Source organism: Achroia grisella, unplaced genomic scaffold (genome assembly GCF_030625045.1).
Source record: "Achroia grisella isolate CSIRO2021 unplaced genomic scaffold, CSIRO_AGI_Agris_v1 utg402, whole genome shotgun sequence".
NCBI lineage: Eukaryota > Metazoa > Arthropoda > Insecta > Lepidoptera > Pyralidae > Achroia > Achroia grisella.
Genome location: NW_026712841.1, coordinates 1,835,115 through 1,854,727, shown reverse-complemented (window position 1 = coordinate 1,854,727; position 19,613 = coordinate 1,835,115). Strand labels below are relative to the sequence as shown.

Here is a 19,613-nt window from a genome sequence, read left to right as displayed (position 1 = left end):
ATAAAAACTTAAACTGACACGACGCAATCGCTAAATAACTATCTCTTCTAGACAACGTTAATACATAAAGTACACCAAGGACATCACGTTATCATGTGGCGGCCCTAGTACCCCACATTCGTTGTCATTCCTGTAATTCATTACCGTATATCACCTTCTAACCGAAACATAGCTTACGTTGACGACTTTGTACAAAGTCTACCTAGGTTAAATAAGAGCATATTTATTTATTTTTATATTTTTTGTTATACGATATTCAATATATTTGTTCCAGGTGGGAGTAGTAGGAAGAACGGGAGCTGGTAAATCCTCTCTTATATCAGCACTATTCCGTCTTTGCGACATCGACGGCAGTATTAAAATTGATGGAATAGACACACGAGATCTTGCCAAGAAAGTAAGTTCTTTTTTATGTATTCCTTACGTAGTCATCCAAAAATAAGTAATTACTTACTTTTTATATCTTTATCAATAAATCTTCTGTTTAAAAGAATTGCGCTGTGGGTAAAATCTTAGAGAAACTTTACTTAGGTAAATAATAGTGCAATGTGTTGAATTAGACATAGAATTTGAGAAAGATAAATAATCTTATATATAAAATTCTCGTGTCACAGTGTTGGTTACCATGCTCCTTCAAAACATTTTTATGAAATTTTATATGCACATTCAGTAGGTCTGAGAATCGTTTGCTATCTATTTTTCATACCCATAAGTGATAAGGGTTGTCTACCCCTAACATTTTATTTGTATTATCTGGACAAAACTTATATATTTTTTTTTATAATGTGGCCTTAAAAATATATACAACCTTAAATTTTCACCCTTCTACCATCAACCCCTATTTTTTAATAGCGTTTAACAACGTTTGCGTGGTCAGCTAGTAGAATATAAGGTAAACTTAATGTTCATAATTGTCATTTCTATATAGGTATATAAAAATGATAACTATGAACAGTACCATAGGTATGGTACTGTCTTTGTCCGATGGGCAATTTATGCATGTTAATCACCAACAAGCAACAACAAATTACCAACACATTACCAACAAGGTAATTAAATAATAATATGAAAAACGCTGTGTATATTTATATTAATAATGCTCATGTTTTTAGCAATTAAGATCGAAGATATCAATAATACCTCAAGAGCCAGTTTTGTTCTCCGCAACAATGCGGTACAATTTGGACCCGTTCGAAAATTACAGCGACGACGAGATTTGGAAAGCTCTTGAATTGGTGAGTCAGTACACTATATTCCGCATTATTTAGTATAGAGTACTAAGTACATTTCTGGCTTAAATCACATTTATAACTCTTATCGATATCGTCAGAGGTACCCCTCAGTCTCGTCTATTTCAGCAGCCAAGTAGCTTGCTTTGTAAGCTATTCGGATGTAGGGTGCAGATAAAGCAGTGAAATTACCTGTGATGTCATGTTTATTAAACTAGTAATGGCAGCATATGAGTGGTATTACGGTACATCCATATTACTCATGTGTTGGTGATAAGTGGTGTCCTTAGTGCTTTTCAAATACTGCTTACTGCTGGGTCGCCAGTTTTTTTGTCATTTCCCTTACATATAAAACGAAACCTTTTATAATATTCTAAATTATTGGATAATAATCTTTTGGGAACTGTTACATTATTACTTAAAATATATAATACTAGATGTGCCCGCGGTTTCCTCCGCGTTAAATTTCAATATACAACTTTCGATAAAAAAATATAGCCTATGTGTTATTCTGATGTATAAGCTATATTACTGTAAATTTTTATCAAAATCCGTTTAGTAGTTTTTGCGTGAAAGAGTAACAAAATACTTACAAACTTTCGCGATTATGACATTATATTATATTTTTATTCTTAAGAGAACATAACTATTCGAATCTAATATTGTCGTTACATTAGGTGGAACTAAAAGAAGCAGTACAAGCTCTCGACCAAAAAGTGTCTGAGGGTGGGAGCAACTTCTCCATGGGACAACGTCAGCTCATCTGCCTCGCACGTGCTGTTCTGCGCTCTAATAAAGTACTTGTCATGGACGAAGCCACCGCCAACGTAGACCCACAGTAAGTATTTGTCAGCTCCTAAAACAGAGTAAATCAATCGAAGATTTCTAAAAGGTCGATACATACCTTAAGAACATTTTATACTATAATCATAACCGGAACGGGGTTGCGAAATTAACTTTAACATAGATTCTATAAGCTAATAAGACTATAAGCTATTCCTAATTGTTTATCGTGTGACTTACAGCAGTATATAAATATGTTCAATTGCAAAACATCATTTTAGCATAAGGAATACTTTGAAGGAATTTTTAAACATTAGATTCTTTGATTTATGAATGTCATGAGGCTCTATTTACTTATATCAGAGACGTATATTTAGAGAAAAGATCCAAACAAGCCAGTCATTCTAACATACTTCTGATTAAACTAAGGCATCTATCACTAGGCAATCTAAATCAATATAATCATACCTATTATAAATTAAAAATTATTGAGGATTTATATAAAAAAGGAGGTTAGTTACACTTCCTTGCAAAAGGAACAGGAAGGATTCAAATTAAGTTTAGTACGTATTTTATCCTTGAGTGTAGAATATCACAGTAGGATATCGGTCTAGGATCAAGTCTATGCAGCATCTAGTCTAGATCGCGGGACACGACTAAATGAATTGAAATTAATTTTCGCACAATAATAATTTATCTTTTAATAAACAAGTTAATTGTAACCTCATAGCTGATAGCTAAATTATACAAAGTAATCTAATGCAACCACATAGCGATAATAATTACATCGTATAACTAAATAGTCTTATTTATATTTACCTATTTATTTATGCAGGACCGACGCACTGATCCAGAAGACAATTCGTAACGTGTTCACGAGCTGTACTGTGATCACGATCGCCCATCGTCTGAACACGATCATGGACTCGGACCGCGTGCTGGTGATGGACAAAGGTCACGCTGTCGAGTTCGACTATCCTTATATCCTGCTCTCCAACCCCAATAGCACTTTCAATTTAATGGTCAAGGAAACCACAGAAAGCATGAGTAAAGTTCTATATGAAATAGCCAAGATGAAATATGATAGCGACAATCATAAAGAGTAAATTGAATTCCATTTTCGTTTCAAGTATTTGTATATATAATAAATAGTATTATTATTGCAAAAAGATTGTTGGTTGATCAATTTCTCAAAGTATGTAAAATTTTGACCTACGTATTCTTAATTTTGAACGACTTTGGAAATAATAACATAAAATAATATAAAGTAATAAATATATAACACAAATGAATACATTACGCATTACATTAATGTACTAGAATTACTCTATAATAAATTGATGCAAAACGTCCATAAGTTGACTGGTAGAATATGCTGCTTAATGTTAAAACTGTCAAATGTAATTTTTATTTTTCTTACTTTTCGTATTGTGAACTTTAAAGTTATGTAAATAAAAAAATAACTAATATATCTAAGTGTTAAACTCACGAGGTTGTTATTTAATGGCTGTGAATGAATCAGTGTTTATTGCGAACTAAACTAATTATGTACAGTAATCATATTTATTTACATAGAATCCTATAGGAATTCATTACTAACTACTTATCTTTTTTACAATTTATTATTTGTATATCAATGTGCAACTTACAAACCAGAAAAATATGGCATCCATATACCTATACCATACGTTATGTACATATATTGATTTAAATGTATATGTTACACATTTTAATCAATGTATCTTTTACATTTCAAAATCAGTTACGATTTATTTTGAAAAGATATCGTAAGTGAAACGAACTAGTTTTCAATTCACATGCTTGACGAAATTGAAGGAATTTTGATGATTAATTTTGCAACCAAAGGGGTTTACAGGGGTTTAAACATGACTGTATATTTTTACGGTTGCCACACAATAACACAAATACATGGTGTATGTGAAACAAAATGTGCTAGTCTCTCTATTATATTCAGAGCATAAAGTACGCGATATAAGTATATATGTAGGTAGGTATATTACTTACCCATTTTTGTAAAATATTTCTCTACACAATATCGAATGAATTTGTTAAAATCGTAAAGGAATTGAATTGTTCAGTATTTATTTTTGTAATAAAACTTATATGTTTTAATATTAGCAATAAGATTCCCATAGTATTAGAATTAAATAGGATTAGTTAAATACTAGATATGTAAATATTTTTTATTAAGTTACTTAAATAAAACTGTGTGCAATAAAGGAAATATAATTTGCAATGTGCGTCACCAATAAATAATTATTTATTTTATTTGCTTATACTAATAAGAATCCAAATATTCCATATTCTGTAGGAGATTACACCATCAGTCCCACAGTACATAGAGTTCTTATTTTTTTATAAGTCTAATTATTATATAACCTAACAAAATTATCTCAAAAAATACATGGTGTATCCAAATATATAAACTATATAAACAGAATACAGTACCACGTAACTATCCCGTAGTTACACCATTATCGGGATTATAAAATTGATGGGAAGAAAGATATTATGAAATATACCACCTATGTATAAAAATACTAGAATCAAAATCTATACAAAAAATATTCAAAACAAATAATATGTATCCGTGTGAATTTGATTTTGATAATTTAAGATCAGTCGTTCTACCATTCTTTAAATTAGCGAAAATGCTACATTCATACACTGTTTATACGATTCTTGACAGGTGTCTTCTTGATGATTGATGATATTAAAAATATATAAATAAATTTGGAATAATGATTATTTTCCAAGTGACTAATATATAATTATTTAAAAATTGAATATTAGTCACTTAGGTACATAGGTACGTTACTGAAGAAATGACAGTCCTCTTAAATTAGCCAGTTTATAACTATTATTCAACTATTATTCCATATTAGCGTAAGGTTTTTGATATCATTAGGAAAAAAATAGAACTTGGTTGTTAAAAATATAACAAATATATCGAACAATTACTTCTACTGGACTAATATTGAACACACAAAAAATGTCCATCTAAATCAGTTTATGATTAGTAGACGTAGAGACTGAAACAAAACCAATCAAGTTGATTCTTGTTGCTGTTAGTCTAATTGTTATTTACTTTCCAACGGTAATATTTTTTGATGATATATGCTACGTTTTGTTTATTCATATTATCAAACGAAAGCAATACATAACTACACGCACATATGTACGTACTGAAATATACTACAATACTTTGTGTAAATAAATAGGTAAATAATTATTTATGGTTACACCATATAGGGTACTTACCCACATTTGATTACATCAGACACTGGAGGATACAATCGATTATAGATTAAATATAAATCGTCACTGATAATAATGACATCCACAGATAAGTAAAATTTATCATTTCATTAAATTACTATTATTTATCTGCATTTCGTACATAACGCGCGTACTCTGATTATCGCACACGAGTTAAAATGTGCTTTATTTATAAGTAAATATAATAAAGATCTACATCATAAGATCTAATATGGAAAATAATATAAAAAGTAATAGTAAATACAAAACTTATCATGATGGGACGCAGAAAAAACGAAGTAAACCCAATATCTTGTCAAGAATTTTTGTATTGTGGATGTGCCCAGTGTTAATAAAAGGAAACAAAAGGGAAGTTGACGAAAAGGACCTCATAGTTCCCAACAAGCAGTACGACTCCGAAAGACAGGGTGATATACTCGAAAGGTAATTAAATACATGTAGTTTATTCTTATTAATTATATTAGTAGCATAATTAAATATGTTATACAATAAATGAAATAGAAATATTTCCTCCAACTTAATATAAATTTTTAAATAGTCATTAATATTTATTTTTTTATACTACCACTGATGAAGCAACACATACTTAAGATTTTGTGTAAATACAAGCTGCCAAATAGCAACAAAATTAAATAAATACAATACTTTTCTGATTTGATCACACACGATTGACAAGATTATTTGAATTTTCTTTCTACTATAATATTATTATCATATTGACAAACACTATAATAATAAGTTTTAATTAGCGTAATAAGCTTTTTTGCAAAGAATATGTTTTATACATTAACATTTGAATGTTTTTTGCAGATTTAAAACAGACTCAGGCAGTTTGTTGCAAAGCCTTACGCAATAAACTGACCACGGTTACGAGTAAATGGGCAAAGCTATAATAGTTTCTATTTATTGCGTAAACTTTTATTACTATTGCGCTAACTTTTTTGAAACTATCACTATCTTTCCTGGTATACATGATTTTTGTAAAAATATTGGCTATGCAACTATGAGCTCGCGAATACTCTCTAGCACCCATACCATAAATGAAGCGATAAAAATATAAGGACATAACTGTATACTTATGTATATATAATAATTTCATTATCTATTCGTAGTGCCATTGCTTTTTTTAATTAATAACTTTATTTTCAGACATTGGTTAGAAGAATTGAAAAGATCTGAAAAAGAAAAGAGAGATCCTTCATTATGGAAGGCTTTGAAAAAAGCTTACTGGCTGTCATACATGCCAGGAGCATTTTATGTGGGTCTATTAGGTATTACAAGGTAACTATGTTATTTATAATAATAATGCCTACCTACATTCGTTTGTTAATTACCGATAATTAGGACTTAATGGTAAAAATCATTATCAGGTCATAGTTTATTATCAATTTTTTTAGCATGTTAACATTATTTTCTATATGTACCTATTTATCCAGGACCGTTCAGCCATTATTATTCGCCCGGCTGTTGTCATACTGGACTGACCCGGTCATGTCGCGGCAGGAGGCTGGCTTTTACGCGTTGGGCATGCTCGGGATCAACTTTGTATCGATGATGTGCCAACACCACAATAGTTTGTTTGTTATGCGATTCAGTTTAAAAGTAAAAATAGCATGCTCAGCACTCCTTTATAGGAAGGTGAGATATATTTAATATATAAAATAAACTCATTGTGCTATTTTGTTGAGTTCTAAATTCAACTAAGTGTAGGTAGTGATTTTGCATTGTCAAAGTAAAAAATAATATCAGTTTATCAGAGAACTAACTAATTTATTAATGTCTACGATGCAATTTACTAATATATGATGTGTCTAATGCAAACCCAATTGCTGGTGTCTAGTGTATACTTGTATAGTTTTAAATTATAGGTACTACGTATGAGTCAAATAGCACTGGGTGAGGTGGCTGGTGGCAAATTGGTCAATTTGTTGTCCAACGACTTAGCCAGATTAGACTACGCTTTGATGTTCCTCCACTACTTATGGTTAATACCGATACAGACTTCTGTTGTTTTGTACCTGTTGTACAACGCAGCAGGATACGCGCCCTATGTTGGCTTATTCTCAGTAATCATTGTGATTTTTCCCATACAAGGTAATTGCTGTTCATTTATTGTATTTTTTTTATCATAGTCATCATTTTTTTTTCAAATCTACGTAAAGTTTGTGTGAGTGGAGCTCACACAAACTTTACGTAGATTTATAATATTCTTCAATATATAGGTACAATATTATTTTTCAATATATGGTTTAGATACATATAATTATGCATCTTTCAGCTTTCCTTACTAAATTAACCGCCGTAATAAGACGACAAACTGCTCAGAAAACTGATATAAGAATAAAACTCATGAATGAAATTATTAACGGGATTCAGGTAAAACGCAAATATTAATTTTATATTCATTGAAAGCAAACAAGTCTGTGCATGTGTACTTATTTCTATGATCAATTTTATTTTTTTGTTCCGACATTTGTGAACAGAATAATAGTGAAATCATTATATACAAAATAATTTCAAATTATTTCACTGCCTTAAATAGAAGAATTATTATTTGAAGTTTGAACGACTTTTTTATATTTATGAAAGAATCCTCCTATTCGAATTTTAACTATTGTTCTTTATTTTTATGACTACAGGTAATTAAAATGTACGCATGGGAAATACCTTTTCAAAAAGCGGTAAAAATAGCGCGATCTCACGAAACAAGCGCAATCAAGAAGTCAATTTTCGTCAGGAGCGTATTCATTGGTTTTATGATATATACTGAAAGAACAATCATGTTTCTTACTATTCTTACAATTATTCTTGGTGGCGATATGATTTCTGCATCTACGGTAACTTTTTACTCTTTAAATTTTTGTTAAACTAGCACATATGCACAGTTTGTTCTTAATAGCGAAGGCCTGGGTTTTCGCTATTAAGAACAAACTGTGTGTAATTATATATATTGACGATGTAATAGCAGTAAGTTGCAGCAGGTCAAAAAAAAAAGACAAATTGTGAATAATATTTGTTGAACCATAAACTGTAAAACGGGTTACAGAATATGTAATAGAAATGATTTGTTTTAGATTTATCCAATTAAACAATATTTCTCCATTATTCAATTTAACATAACCATGATACTGCCGCAGCTGATAGCCTCGTTGTCTGAAGTGAAAATTTCAATAGAACGTATACAAGGATTCATGACAATGGGTAAGTTTTATATAATGTTATATATTTTTTTTTATTAAAATATACAATCATAGTTACAATAATTAATTATGATGTTCTTAATTTCCTTTTCTTAATAATATTGGGCATAAAGATAAAGCATATTAAGAGGATTTATAAAAAGCAGATGATTTTGCTGAAAACAGCTAGTAGGTAACTGAATAGTTATCACATTTTTATAAAACAAATAAGTAGCCAAACAATTTTTTAATAATTTTAATTACTTTAGAGGAAAGGGGTGACGTCTCAACTGCAAACGACAAATTACCCAAGGTTAATACAACTGAAATGTACAATAGAAACATAAAATTACAACACAATGCAAAAACGGTAGTTGAGACAAATAACATTGCTGCGAGTAAGTATTCCTTGATAAATACGACTAGTGTTTACCAAGTATAATCTACATTTTATACCACTCAACAGTGCAATGAAACGATATGAATATTGCTCTAAATTTACTAGAAAATTTGATCATTTATAAACTACATTTCCAGATCCATATCAACTGCACTGCACTTAACATATTTTAATAAGAAAAATGCTGACCTGCATAAATTTATATTTTTAAATGTGTATGTTTTTGTATATATAATTGCTTAGTTTTTTAATGAATTTTATATGTTATAATAAAACTTTTTGATGTCAATGTATTCAAGGATATAAATTGTATTATATAATATTAATTTATGGTGTAAATATAACTTTTCTATATGTTAACTTTAAAAAGATGGACGTTCTTAAATAATAATTATAATATTTCACACAAATCTTAGATTTCACATTTGTATATTACAGAGCCATCAAATATAAAGCCATTGACATTTTGAACTTTATGAACATTTTAAAATTAATTAAGACTACAAATATATCTTAATTAATTAAAACAAATATATACTATGTTTAACCTAAGATATTATTTATCTGCGGTAAAAGCCTACATTAAAATATCTACCTTTATTGGGTAAGAGATATTCAAACATCTATACAAAATTAATGTTTATATTAGAATTGCCAAACTGCAACGACTACGACAATCATAAGTTAGAAGGCACCAATATCGTCGTGGAGATATCAGAAGCCACTGCATCCTGGATACATGGCATCCCTGACACAGAATGTAGTCTTAAAAATATATCAATGTGTGTACGAAAGGGTCAACTTTGTGCTATAATTGGACCTGTTGGTGCCGGAAAGGTAAATAACTACGAAAACATGTAAAGATAAATATACGGATTATAACGATTATATTATACATTAACATTAATTTCACATTCATTCGTTTCGTAATCATGCTTGAATAATGCCGTAGACTATCATCGAGTACTTACACATCATGATACAATCATACCTATAATCAGGGTTCTAACAATCACGATATTAAAATATTTTATGACACATGCTCTTGAAATGAAGTTGCAACAAAATAGAATATATAGATTGGAATATTTTTTTATAACTTAGCTAATAACATGAAAATTCCATAAATTGACATATATAGACCGTCCCTTCAAATTGAAATAGAAGTTATGTAAACATCTGATATTCTCTTATACTTCGTAGTATATAATATATACATAGGTAAAACATAATATACAAAGAAAAACAGATATTTCAGACAGGAGCAGGATCTCATCTCATAAAGTATATTCGAAGGTACTACTGAAGACCTGACGTTTTCATTTCATTCTTCTAAATCTCTTTGGAAGTTTCAAGTAGTTTCGCCCTAAATTATAATAATTTTCATTGTATTTTATTATCAAAACTTTAATTTCAGACTTCGCTTCTTCAACTTTTGTTAAAAGAAATGCCTCTGCGATCGGGCACTGTTAGTATCCAAGGCACAGTATCCTATTCATGTCAAGAGTCATGGATATTTGCAAGCACTGTTCGACAAAATATTATTTTTGGATTACCTTATGATCCTGAGAAATATAAAGAGGTACCTATGTTTTTATACAGCAGTTAGTTGTTTCATGCTATACTATACTATTTTAGGGAAATACCGAAATAGATAAACTTCTAAATGCAAAACTACAAAAAAATGTACTTTACAGAACAACTTATTCAATCTAGATCAAAAATTGTTAAAGACTGTTGTTTAGTGTATTTATAATTTCTATAAATACTTACTATATAAGGATTACTAAATGTTATAAAATTGTTTGTAATATATTAACTTGAATCTCTCGAAGTTTGCTAAGATAATTCAAAATAAAAAAGTATATTTACAAAAAAGGTGTAGCTTTAGTTTATACCGAAACAGAGCGCCTTTAAATTAAATTAAGAGAATATTTAGTTACATATGTTTATCTATCTACAATACAGTAGACATATTCTGACTTAAACAAAGTGGCCGGCAAAAATTGGCAGCAAGTCAACTAACTCCGTATATAGTACTGAAATTCTTATTGAAGTTTATTCAGTTCTATAGTATATCCTACCACTGATGCACTAAAAATGTCCAAGGGATTTATTTAACCATAATCATTCTCATTATTATTATGACATAGACATAGTCCGCCCCTATGTATGCTTAAATATTTAAAACTACGCAACGGATTTTGAAGCGGTTTTTTAATAGTGATTCAAGAGTAAGGTTTATATGTATAATACATGTACACCCGAGCGAAACCGGGGCGAGTAGCTAGTATTTTATAAATGGGTAGGCAGTGCCACTAGTTAAATGCAATGTGAGACAATTAGAAATGTTTCTAATTAATCGAATCTATAAACGACGGACTTACAAATATATTTTTTTTTGTAATCAAAAATAACCTATCTAATAATCTATCTATCTATAAGACTTCATACAGTTCTAACATACGGCAAAAGAATAGTAATAATTTGTCGAACAATAATTACTTGGTATTTATACTAACATTTTTATATGTTTCAGGTATGCCGAGTTTGTTCATTGTTGCCAGATTTCAAGCAGTTTCCATACGGCGATTTATCTTTAGTTGGTGATCGTGGTATTTCCCTTTCAGGAGGCCAGAAAGCCAGAATAAACTTGGCCAGAACTGTGTATAGAGAGGTAAGTCGCAGTTTAGTAATATCACAGATAAGATAATATTACATAGATGCTTTATTAATTTATCTAATATTTATACATAATAATAATTGTATATACTAGAGAACTGAACCAAATTTAAAAAATAACATCTTTTTCATTTATAATTTGTTTCAGGCTGATATTTACCTGCTAGACGACCCACTGTCAGCGGTGGATGCAAATGTAGGCCGGCAATTGTTCGAGGGATGTATTAAGGGTTATTTGAGAGGAAAGACAGTCATACTTGTCACTCACCAGTTACATTACCTCAAAGCAGCCGACTACTTAGTCGTCCTGAACAATGTTAGTTTTTTTTTTATGCAAATCATAATTTATTATATATACTAATACGTTTGTCTAGAAATAATGTTAATAATATGTAATATACCTACATATTATTAAAAATATTTGATTTTAGGGAATGATCGAAAATATGGGTTCTTATAATGAACTCATAAAGTCTGAAGAAAAAAATTCTTTCATATTGACCAATCTTCAGGAAGATGATAGCGAAGAAAAAGAGAATATATCTGATGACAAGGTTCGTACCACGTCTTTTATCTAAGTATTTATTTTTTTATAACAACTTTAAATTTCATATATAATTAAAATTGCAACTGAATACATTGTAATTCAGTAACGATTGCTGTAAAACTATGGCATCAACAGGCTACGAACCGTTCAAATAGACATATGCCAACTGGTGGGCTACACTATAACTCATATACCGAATGGTGATCTACATCATGTTGAAGAAGAAGAACTGTCATAAATTTGTAAAATAAAACAATAGCGCACCGTCAATGTAGATATAGAAAATATTACTAAATTCTTTTCAATTACTATATTTACTTGTAGCTTGAAAATTGACTAAAGATCTCAAAACACATTGAAACATAAAACTTTAGGCAGATCATGTAACTGACTAAACTAAATTAATAATTAATACTAATTTAAATAATATACTTTTAGAGTGGTAAACCAAATTCTATAAAAAGAAGTATGTCTGTTAAAACTGAAAATGAAAACACAAATGCCGAGAAGGAACAAATTCTGGCTACAGAAGAAAGGGCCACGGGTAACTTGAAGTGGGAAGTAGTGAGCAGTTATTTGAAGTCCGTCAATTCTTGGTTTTTGGTGTTTCTGGCTATTACTGCTATGTTGATAACCCAAGGCACCGCCACCACTTTAGACTACTGGATTAGTTTCTGGTACTTGTTTATTTTACTTTAAATTGTAATAATTTTATTTGCTTTATTAATTCAAATATTCGATGGCTTATTACTTTCTTGTTATAGGACAAATAATGTGGACAAATATATTCAAAATTTACCTGATGGCGTAGTTCCTGGTAAGTTATATTTCACACTGTTTATTTTCAAATAATCCATTTCAAACAATTTCACTCGCTTACTGTAATTTATAGATTTCAATTGTTTATATAATCAAGTTGAACCTCGACTAAAAAAGGAAAACTAGCCTATTTGTCGTTAGTTATTGCGTCTGTTCATTCTCTATATTTTTAATGTTTTCATGTTCTTTTTTATTTTTAGATCCTAGCTTGGATACTAAAATAGGGCCATTATTGACTTCACAATATATCTTAATCCATGGTTGTGTACTATTAACATTAATAGTATTTGTACACTTAAGAATCTTAGCGTTCGTGTCTGTTGCTACACGAGCTTCGCGGAATCTCCATAATATGGTATTCAACAAATTAATTGTCACTGTCAGGAGATTTTTCGACACCAATCCAACCGGTGAGTTGCATAATTAGAGACTACTTAGTCCATAATTAACATATATGAAATGGAATTTTAATTTCACACCATATCCATATATTATATACTAGCTGTTCCCGCGACTATGTCTGCGTGGAATTTAACTTTATTTTTCTAAAATAAAAGTAGCCTAAGTTACTCCTTATTACATCAGCTATCTTCCAAAAAAAGTCCCGTCAAAATCGGCCTAGCCATTTCAGAGATTCGCCGGAACAAACAGACAGACATACAGACAAAAATTGTAAAAATGTTATTTTGGTGTATGTACCATATATATATTCATATACATGTAGTAGAAAATCTTTGAAATACTTTGAATTAATAAATGTTACTGTGAGCCGTGACGTTTAAATGCATGCATACACATAGTATTATAAAATAATGCAATTTACTTTTCTAATTTAATTATATTTATTATCGGTGGTATTTCTTTGGGGGTGGGTGGGTATGGTTTTTCTTTTTGTCAATTACATTTTCCTTAACGATAAAAATATTCTAAAATATAAAATTGAAATAAACCCGTGGAATTATATTGAGTTTTAACTTTCAGGTCGTATTCTTAATAGGTTCTCAAAAGACATAGGCGCAATCGATGAACTGTTACCTCGTACTATATTGATAACATTGCAAATGTATTTCTCCATGACCAGCGTGCTCATTCTGAATGCAGTAGCCCTCCCCTGGACCTTAATACCCACCGTCATACTAGTTATTGTCTTCATATTCTTACTGAGGTGGTACCTCAAAGCTGCTCAGGCAGTGAAGCGGTTAGAAGGCACCAGTAAGTGTGTATTAAATTAAAAAATGCGATTCATGGAATTCGTGAATGGAAGAATGTGAATGAATATATTGTATTATTGATTATTCTACAGCTAAAAGTCCAGTATTTGGAATGATCAATTCTACTCTCACGGGATTGGTAACCATTAGGAGTTCCAACTCTCAATATCGACTTCAGCGACAGTTTGACGACGCACAGGTGACAACTTTTTAAACTATTTTATATAAATAGAAAAAGATATACACCGTTAATGTAAAATATATACTATTTTATACCATTTATTCTAAATGCAGTCCTAGACTAAGAAGACATGCATTTTGCTTTTCATTATGAATATTGACATTATGATCAAACGTTAAATGTAAGTGAAAAAACCATAATTACCGTCCTCTTTAAACACAAATGGAATGACATTTTTCATGTTCAGTAAATAAGATTTCCCACTATTTCGCAGGTATATCAAGGTTATTTTTATATAATTTTATTCGATATACATGTGTATTTTGTTATGTATTTATTAATAGAACAAATATTTTAGGACCTTCATTCGAGTGCCTTTTACACACATTTAGGAGGATCTGCTGCATTTGGTTTATACTTGGATAGCATATGCTTAGTGTACCTAGGCATTATTTTGTGCATTTTCCTTCTATTTGAATTCGGTAAGTTTAACAGAAATAAAAATATCCAAATATGAATCTTATTATTAACACCTTTTTCCATATTGTACGATTATCTAAACGTGTTTTATGTGTAATGTTAAAGTTAAAAAATAATTACATTTCTAATTATCTATTAAAAATCAACTGTACTTAAAAAAGTCCCCAACTTAACCCAAAACTAAATCCAACCAACAACCGTATTCTTCTTAGCTTCTTAGCGAAAGCACTTCGAACTGATGGTAAATTTGACATATAAGAATCTGTAATAGCCCTACATAAATAAAGTTATACTGATTTGATGACGTAAGATTTTTTAAATTATATACTTGGTTTGATGGTATAAAAATATTTTTAAATATCATTGTAGTAAAATACTCACGTCATTGAAAGCATAGCCTTGTTATAAATCTCGCATACATTGCACGATACTAGTTTAATATTATATGTACATGATAAAACATAATATGCATAATAACACTTTTTTTAAAACGTGGCGTAGAAGTGAAGTCTATTTGATTTCTTGTAAAGTATATGTGCGTTACGAAATTAGAGATTATACTATAGATGAAACTAATATTTTACATCGTGATTTATGATCGCTAGTTTCATTCTGCATGTTGGACATAGCTCTATCTGAACTTCTATATCTCCTCTCATCCTTAGATGACGATGTAATACCAGTTGGAAGTGTGGGTATGGCGGTGACCCAGTCGATGGCACTGACAATGTTGTTGCAAATGACAGCGAGGGTCACAGCTGAAATTCTCGGGCAGATGACTTCGGTAGAGAGGGTGCTAGAATATACCAAGCTACCCTCCGAAAAATATATGGAAAATGGAAGTGAGCAAATATTTTGAAAACAATTTAGTCAATCCATAATTGTAAATGTCTGATGTTTACCTTAATATTTATTATTCTGAATGACAACATTTTCTATTTCCTATTCCGACCGTTATATCGAATATGCTAAGTGAAAAAGTATCTATAAATACATTATCATGTATCCATTTTTATTCAAAACTGATAAATACTCTAGTATAATTGCCGAGTAGATAGATAGGAAAAGTAAACAAGTATAACTTTACTAACACAAACAGTATTTTATAATATTGTTTGTTAGAAGTATATGTCATGTCACAGCCTATTATTTTGGAATTGAATATGGAAGTAAAATGTTCTAAGTTAACTATTTGACTATTAAAATAGATTATGCTAGTGCAATAAGATGTAAATTTGTCACCAGTCCAACTTTTCCATATGTAAACTCATTACCGGTGAACAAAGTGAAAATAAACAAATAGACATTAATCATGCTTTTTTTTATGTAATTGTAATGGCAAACAAACTGACAGCCCACGTGTTAATAAATGGTAACCATCGCCTATATATTAACGGACTCTTGGTACTCCTTATGCGTTGCCATTCGGTAAAACTACAATGTCAGGCGTCCGTACTCTTTAATTTCACTGCTTATCACTTCTTGCATTTCTTTAATTGAAACACATTATAAAAAGTAATTATATCCCAAGACGACTTTGTACCTCAGTATAATAAAAAATATATGTCTATAATTGATCCGTAAGGTACAAATAACATAGGTTAATCAAACTTACAGCCACTATACCACCGAATGATTGGCCTTTGAGAGGAGAAGTGAAATTTGAAAATGTCTTTATGAAATACGGCCTTGACGATCCTTCAGTTTTGAAGAATTTAAATTTTGTCATCCGTGAGGGCTGGAAGGTAAGTACGTACCGTTATAATAATAATTATAACGGTACGTGAAACTAAAATTGTATTATACGTAGGATTATCCTTATAGCTGGACTTTGAATACTTATAAAATACAGTAGTGTTTTTCGCATAATATAAAATCTTAATAATAACAATATCAATAAATTTACTTACCTAATAATACAGAATGTACAATTTTCTTATATAATAATATGTATAGGACTTGTACACTTGTATATGTATTGTAAAAAATAAATGCCTTTCTTACTTTTATGTCTATATGTATATTCAGGTCGGCGTAGTAGGTCGAACGGGAGCCGGTAAATCCTCACTCATATCAGCAATCTTTCGTCTTTGCGACATCGAAGGTAGCATCAAAATTGATGGAATAGATACACTAGGAATCTCTAAAAAGGTAACTATCATGAAACGTTATTTATACCTATGTATATATATACCATACTATAAAGACGACATTATCGTATTTACTTTATGGTTGTTTTTTTCCAGGATTTAAGATCGAAGATATCCATTATACCTCAGGAACCAATTTTATTTTCCGCAACGATACGATACAATTTAGACCCGTTTGAAAATTACAACGACGTTGAGATTTGGAGAGCTCTAGAGCTGGTACGTTAATATGCTAAGTTCTGGATTGATGATTTGCGCCAAGTCTCAATATCTTTGACGAATAAATTTAATGTATGCAATATTTTACATACCTTCATGTCCCGAGCAAACCAACTTTTATCCGTTATGATGATCATTCACATTTCATAAAAATTAATTATATAACTATTGTATCTTATATTAGGTGGAACTAAAGGAAGCAGTGCCAGCTCTTGATTATAAAGTGTCTGAGGGTGGGAGCAACTTCTCCATGGGACAACGTCAGCTCATCTGTCTCGCTCGTGCTATTCTGCGCTCCAATAAAGTACTCATCATGGATGAAGCTACCGCCAACGTCGACCCACAGTTCGTATATATTATTTCTTTCGTTACATCCAACTGCAACATTGCTAACTATGTCTGAAATATTTTTTCTTTAATATAATATAATGATATCTTTCAATAATAAAATTTATACGGCGCCATCGAGTCCCGAACTAAGCAGAGCTTGTATTATGGTCATTAGACAAGTGATACAAATACGGATTTTTTTTGTTAATACATACGTAATATATATAGATAATTTTCAAATAAAACAAACAATTATACTCACGAATACATAATACATGTCTGTACCGTGCAATCGAATCCACTATTATGGGAGTTAAGGCGGTATGCTAAACCGCTAGACCACCGAGGCCGTCACTCCTTTCTTTCTCCGTACTCCTTACCTATTCCTTATATCCATGGAGACTAAGTTTTAATGACGATTAGTTCGTACCAGAGAAGTTATAGTCGTGATGATATTTAATTATGTTTACCTATTTTCATTTACAGGACTGACACATTGATCCAGAAGACAATACGTAACGTGTTCACGAGCTGTACTGTGATCACGATCGCCCATCGTCTGAACACGATCATGGACTCGGACCGCGTGCTGGTGATGGACAAAGGTCACGCTATCGAGTTCGACTACCCTTATATTCTGCTCTCCAACCCAGATAGTACTCTTAATTTAATGGTCAAGGAGACCACAGACAGTATGAGTAAAGCATTATATGAAATAGCTAAGATGAAATATGACAGCGATAATCTTAACCAATAGACTTAGTTTTAATATTTTTTTGTAAATATTGTAGTATTGTTTAGTGTTTAAGAATATAATTATACGTAATAAATCTCATAGAAAGAAATTTGTTTTTATATTGTACGGTACCCTGGTAGGTCTTTGTTTATCGGATAAATATGAACATAGTAAAAATTTGATAATCTAATATGAAATATTAGATTATCAAATTAATAGTATATAAGATAATTAATATATATATAGGTATGTCTGAAAAAAGCTTTTTTCTTTATTTTTAACTGCAATGGCAAATAAGCTGGTGGCCACCTGGTGGTAAATGTAGTGTAGTGTAATATCATCACCTGTATACATAAACACTACTGTAGCCATCACGTTATTCTCGTTACGTCTATGATTATACATTGGCATTCCGTACAGCGAGAGCTAGAGAAGCCTCCATATACTGCAATTTTATTGTTTTATCTGACTCTTCATTCTTCTAAACAATACAAAGCAAGTCCGTTTGGAGGCAGATTAAGTGAGACAGTGAGGTACTCAAGAAAACGACTTTTTATGAAGTGTACCCTAGCCTCATCTTACACATTATCGATCATAGATTTCGGATAAGATTTATGGTCTCTCATTCTATATGTCCACTTTTTGTCTTTTTTTATTAGTATACTTTTCTATTAATTTGTTCTTAGTGTACGTTTCTGTAAACACTCTATAAGCATTCTTTATCTATGGTTGTGATATGATTTTTACTTAGGAGTTTTATGCTTATTTGGACAACAATTGACATTTAAACATGTATGTACTGTAACCATTCTTTCGTTAAGGTTAATTCCGAAACAACGCTGAACAATGTTTGTTACGAAAACTCAAAACAAATTAATATGATTCGCACGTATTTAAAATTATGTAAATATGCTATTTATATTACGTTGTCTTAAATTACAATTGTGAGCTTTCAACATGAGTTGTTGCGACGGCCAGTCACCCTGCAACACTTCAATTTTTAGCAAACCTCACCTATTGCTTTTCGCTGCTGCATTGATCATGATCATCATTTACCTTGCTTGGAGTCTATACAAATGCAAGATTTGCCGTTAAATATCAACAGAAGAAACTTAAATTTGTCACACAAGTAAGTCTGCTGATTTCTATAACTCTTAAGGTAATAGATATATAATATAAATAACTTACTTTACTATCCTGTCTATAACATAATTTGTATATACAAAATGTTATATTTACTTTAAATGGTGTATAATAATACTTACAAACTCACTGATGTTAAATAAATTTAATCGATTACATTGGTAATTACTCTTGAACACATTAACAATAAACAAGATTATAACTGATTGATTAATCTGCCAAAT

The 19,613-nt window shown here is 30.6% G+C and overlaps 2 protein-coding genes across 2 annotated transcripts in view; both read left to right on the top strand.

The window, feature by feature from the left end:
- The window catches only part of LOC131844454 (ATP-binding cassette sub-family C member 4-like), a 47,897-nt gene extending 44,779 nt beyond the window's left edge, over nucleotides 1–3,118 (top strand). The window contains exons 36-39 of the mRNA XM_059193350.1: nucleotides 275–397; nucleotides 1,113–1,235; nucleotides 1,907–2,067; nucleotides 2,848–3,118. Of these exons, the coding sequence (XP_059049333.1) occupies nucleotides 275–397; nucleotides 1,113–1,235; nucleotides 1,907–2,067; nucleotides 2,848–3,118 (678 nt within the window). The remainder of the gene's footprint in view (nucleotides 1–274; nucleotides 398–1,112; nucleotides 1,236–1,906; nucleotides 2,068–2,847) is intronic.
- A 2,510-nt stretch (nucleotides 3,119–5,628) lies between these two features.
- LOC131844518 (ATP-binding cassette sub-family C member 4-like) lies at nucleotides 5,629–18,267 on the top strand. The gene is made up of 25 exons (XM_059193431.1): nucleotides 5,629–5,735; nucleotides 6,462–6,593; nucleotides 6,749–6,950; nucleotides 7,181–7,406; nucleotides 7,591–7,688; nucleotides 7,952–8,149; nucleotides 8,387–8,513; nucleotides 8,761–8,903; nucleotides 9,561–9,728; nucleotides 10,309–10,473; nucleotides 11,431–11,568; nucleotides 11,722–11,889; nucleotides 12,005–12,127; nucleotides 12,559–12,797; nucleotides 12,885–12,937; nucleotides 13,140–13,349; nucleotides 13,921–14,151; nucleotides 14,243–14,349; nucleotides 14,690–14,813; nucleotides 15,477–15,653; nucleotides 16,429–16,556; nucleotides 16,840–16,962; nucleotides 17,058–17,180; nucleotides 17,365–17,525; nucleotides 17,997–18,267. Exons 1-25 carry the CDS (start codon nucleotides 5,629–5,631, stop codon nucleotides 18,265–18,267), a joined length of 3,942 nt encoding a protein of 1,313 aa, XP_059049414.1.
- Nucleotides 18,268–19,613: the final 1,346 nt, after the last annotated feature.

What these genes read in the sequence shown, in the direction of transcription:
- LOC131844518 (XM_059193431.1), top strand. Translation starts at nt 5,629, where the DNA reads ATGTGCCCAGTGTTAATAAAAGGAAACAAAAGGGAAGTTGACGAAAAG. An exon ending in GACTACTGGATTAGTTTCTG is followed by an intron (nt 12,798 to 12,884) that starts GTACTTGTTTAT and finishes TTCTTGTTATAG; the next exon opens with GACAAATAATGTGGACAAAT. An exon ending in AAAATATATGGAAAATGGAA is followed by an intron (nt 15,654 to 16,428) that starts GTGAGCAAATAT and finishes TCAAACTTACAG; the next exon opens with CCACTATACCACCGAATGAT.